Raw genomic sequence first — 4,475 nt, 5'->3', positions numbered from 1 at the left:
GGATTCAAACCCGCCACCTTAGGTGTATGTGGCTGGCGCCTTAGCCGCTTGAGCCACAGGCACCGAGCCTGTAAATTAAATTTTAAAAAGCTTTTAGCTCAAAGGCACATAGCTTCTAAGTAACAAAGCCAGAATTCTAATCTTAACTCTGAAAGCAGACTTTGCTGAAAACTCTCTGCTGGCTTTGTGGTGGAGGTCACTAGTGATCTCAGCAATAGCAAATTTGGTAGAGAGGAGGGCTGGGAGCCAGATTGGAATAGTTAGAGTTCAGGATACTCTCTCTCTCCTTTGTAGCCAAAGTTCTAGAAAAAGCCCTTTACCTGATACATAGGAAGTAGTTAGCAAAATCTAACATTTGACACAGTTTTTCTTTTCTACTCAGTGTTTATTTTCATTTGAAGATAATAGAAATCATTTATCAATCACGCACAATACAAGTTCTTCTTTTTAATAGAAAAACAGGGCAAAATGGCAGTTAATTAGCAATTAACACTATAAACTATGGTAGATACAAAGTTTTATCATATAAATTAATTGCATTACAAAAAAGCAACTGCTTTAGCTAAGAAGGTACAAAAAACTGGTAATGTCCATAAATATAACAAGAAGCTAAGTGAAGAAATATATAGCAGACTGTTTTTTGTATCTAGTATTTGAATATGCAAACTAAGACCCCTTGGGCACTTTACACAAAAGTAGGAAGATGCCACACATACCCATCCAGGCCCCACCCCTCCCCCACATGGATTTCCAAAACATGGCAAATTCTAGGGTTACAAGGACAGGATGGCGTGTAGAAGCAGCAGCAAGACTGTAAGCTCCGACCTGTGTTAGACAAAGGAGAAGCTTTCTTGACCATTGTAAAGCATTAGGCTTGACACAGGTTTTCATCCATTCTATAATCCAGTGAGTTCCTCTGCTGCTGTCAGGCGCTGTCCTTGGTGCTGGTGGTAGAATTGCCCTACCTGTAGAGGTACATCTAAGCTCCCTTGTCAGCAGCTTCCCTTCCCTCTATTAAAGGAGAGTTTATTTGGCTGGTGTTCTGGGATCATCTTGTTTCTTCCTGGGTTGTTTCACATATTTCTGGGATGTCTGTTGCCATCCTTCAGTGTTTTTGAACTCTAGACCTTCTGTCTTCTACTTAGCTCAGAAACCCTTTGCGATATAATAGACCATCTCAAAGCATAGTATCTTATATAGCAGTCACTTATTTTTTTTCATGGATCTGCAATTCAGGTGGTGCTTGGGAAGAATACTACTTTTCTGTGTCATCACAGTCTCAGCTGGAGTGGCTTGACCAGCGTGAGACAGTTCACTTTCAGGATGTCCCACTTCACTGGGTGCTGGACATGGGCTGGGGCTCCACATTGCTGTTTACGATGACCAGTGGTTCAGACTTCTTTAAAGCAGGGTAGCAACTTGTGGTAACTCAGAGCTCCAAGTTAAGGGCCTTTTCTGATCTAATCTTGGAAGTCATAGTATCACTTTTATCATAATCGTAAGTCCACCCAGATCCAAGAGAAGGAAACATATACCCTGTTTGTCAAAGGGAAATTGGCAGAGTAACATTGTAAAAAGAGCATGTGAGATGGAAAATATCATAGCCATCTTTGGAAAGTGTCATCTGCCATGTTGTCCACAAACCTGCTTTTTCTTTAATGTTCTCTGATTCAGTAATTGGCCTCCCCATCCCCATAGGTGAGAAACCTAGGAGCATGTTTGACACCTTTTTTTTCTTATAATTCTGTAGCAACCTGCCCTCTACCCTGCCTAGCCAGTATCTTATATAGCAGTCATTCTCAAATCTCCAGTGCTCTCTGCTGTCCCTTCCAGGACCCTAGTGTCGGCCATCATATCTCCCTCTTCTATTTTGCTGTGATGGTCTCCTAACTAGACTTCCTACAAGCAGTCTTTCACCTTCCAGTATATATTTTTTTTATTCTGCTTCCTATATAGTCTTCTAAAATAAAACCCATTTATGGTATACTCTTCTTTAAAACCCATTAAACGTTTCTCAGTACTCCTGCACTTGAGAACAAAGTGGTTTCTCTGGCCTGCAAGGTTTTGTGTGCTTTTGTTTGTTTGTTTTTTAGTTAGAGTCTCATTCTGTCACCCTGGGTCGAGTGCTGTGGCATTCGTCTTAGCTCACAGCAACCTCAAACTCCTGGGCTCAAGTGATTCTCCTGCCTCAGCCTCCCGAGTATCTGGGACTATAGGTACTCACCACAGTGTTCAGCTAATTTTTCTATTATTTTTAGTAGAGACAGGGTCTCATTCTTGCTCTGGCTGGTCTCAAACTTCTGAGGTCAAGCGATCCTTCAGACTCAGCCTCCTGGAGTTCTGGAATTATAGGCATGAGCAACCTCACCTGGCCAAGGCTTTGTCTTGTGGCTCCTGCCTGTTTCAGATTCATTTTGGATTTTCTAGCTGCTTTTTCTTCTTAAAAACTTAGTAATACCTAATACAATGTAAATATTATGTAAATAGTTGTTATATTTACAATTTCTATTTTTACTGCTGCATCATTAATTTATATTGTTTTATGGGGTTTCTTGGCAAATATTTTTGAATAGGGAAGACTGACAGTATGTTTTATTTATACCCCTGTATCCACAGCACCTAGATGGACACCACAGTGGACACTGAGTCTTTACTGAAAGAATGAATAAATTAGTATCTTGAGTTTGGGATTCAATCAACTTTAAGAATGTTTAGCATTTTAATTTCTTTTCTTTTCTTTCTTTTTTTTTTTTTTTTGATCACCCTAGGTAGAATGCCGTGGCATCACAGCTCACAGAAACCTCAAACTCTTGAGTTTAAGTGATTCTCTTGCCTCAGCCTCCCAAGTAGCTACAGGACTACAGGCGCCTGCCACAATGCCCAGCTATTTTGGTGTTGTTGTTGTAGTTATTGTTTGGCAGGCCAGGGCCGGGTTCGAAGCCTCCAACTCTGGTGGATGTGGTTGGCAGCCTAGCTGAGCTGCAGGCGCTGAGTCTAGCAATTAGTTTCTAAATTAAGGGCCAGACTTTGGAATGACTAATGTTTCCAAAGTAGTATGAGAAATCTATGAACCCCTAGCCTGTCCTCTGTAGGCAGAAGCTCCTTCTCCCTTCTCCCCCTCCTCCACTCCTTTCCTCTTCCCATGCCAAAGGTAGTAGCTTAGTTTAAACTGCAACACATTTGACTTGTGCTGCAGAAAATTCAGAGGAGAATTTTTAAAGAGGAAGCTGCTACATCCATTTCCTAAACCATTCGTCCTGGGTCTTCTAGCATCTGCCACGTTCTCCTCTTTTCATTTTCTCCAAAGTTCTGTTGTTCTTCCCACCGAAGGTTCTTGCTTTCATACCAGCTGTTCTGTCTGCCACACTCTGCTCCATTATTCATGTATGAATATCATGTCCTTAAAAGAAGCCTGGGTTAGAGTCTCAATACATGTTATAAATGAGTTTGCATTTGTACGTGTACTCATAAAGGTATTAAAAATATATATGCATACACATGTGCACATCTATTTGTATGTATGCAGAGGTTTTATAAAAGTGTTTTTTACAAGTTACAGTTGTCAGTGGTATATTTAGAAATTATATTTAGAGGTGACTCCTGTAGCTCAGTGGGTAGGGCTCTAAACCACATATACCGAGGCTGGCGGGTTCAAACCTGGCCCGAGTCAGCTAAACAACAATGACAACTGCAATGAAAAAATGGCTGAGCATTGTGGCAGGTGCCTGTACTCCCAGCTACTCAGGAGGCTGAGGCAAGAGAATCACTTAAGCCTGAGAGTTTGAGGTTGCTGTGAGCTATGATGCCATAGCACTCTATCTACCAAGGGTGACATAATGAGACTCTGTCTCAAAAAAAAAAAGAAATTATATTTAGAAATGATAGGTATTTGTGTTTGGGAATATATATATGTATTTATCATGAAGTCTGTTATATTATTTAGTATCCACTGTTGTTCAAAATGGACATATCAAATGCTGATCTAGGTCAGAGTTGTTTTATTCCCCCTTTTATACCCTGTCCTCTGAATGAGGATTGTTCATCCCTTCTGTTCAAGGTAAAGAGACTGCTGCAATGAAAGCTGACCTCCTGAGGGCCAGGAATATGAAAAGGTACATCAACCAGCTGACTGTGGCCAAGAAGCAGTGTGAAAAGAGAATCAGAATCCTGGGAGGCCCTGCCTATGAGCAGCAAGAGGAGGGCAGCTGGGATGAGGGGGAAGGGCCGCAAAGCCAGAAGGTAGAACTTCATGGTTTCTTGTTGTTACCATCTCAGGTTTATTGTAAACACTGGCATAACCACATAGACAGTCTTTCAGCTTTTTAGTATTTTAGTATTTTCGTTTCTTAGAACTGTATCTGCTGTTAGGCAGATGCCAAATAAATTTTGTTTTTTCTGTTTTGTGTTTTTTTTTTTTTTTTTTTTTTTATGTGTCCCCCTGCTGTTAGGCAGATGCCAAATAAATTTTTTTTTTT

The 4,475-nt window shown here is 40.7% G+C and overlaps 1 protein-coding gene across 1 annotated transcript in view; it reads left to right on the top strand.

Annotated features, from left to right (window-relative positions):
- SNX25 (sorting nexin 25) overlaps positions 1-4,475 on the top strand; it is a 90,233-nt gene that overhangs the window by 54,820 nt on the left and 30,938 nt on the right. Inside the window, exon 7 of the mRNA XM_023514904.1 lies at positions 4,058-4,239. Coding sequence (XP_023370672.1) covers positions 4,058-4,239 — 182 coding nt within the window. The remainder of the gene's footprint in view (positions 1-4,057; positions 4,240-4,475) is intronic.

This window comes from Otolemur garnettii, unplaced genomic scaffold (genome assembly GCF_000181295.1).
Source record: "Otolemur garnettii isolate 467f Iridium unplaced genomic scaffold, OtoGar3 scaffold00061, whole genome shotgun sequence".
Classification (NCBI taxonomy): domain Eukaryota; kingdom Metazoa; phylum Chordata; class Mammalia; order Primates; family Galagidae; genus Otolemur; species Otolemur garnettii.
This window is presented reverse-complemented; position numbering and strand designations above follow the sequence as displayed.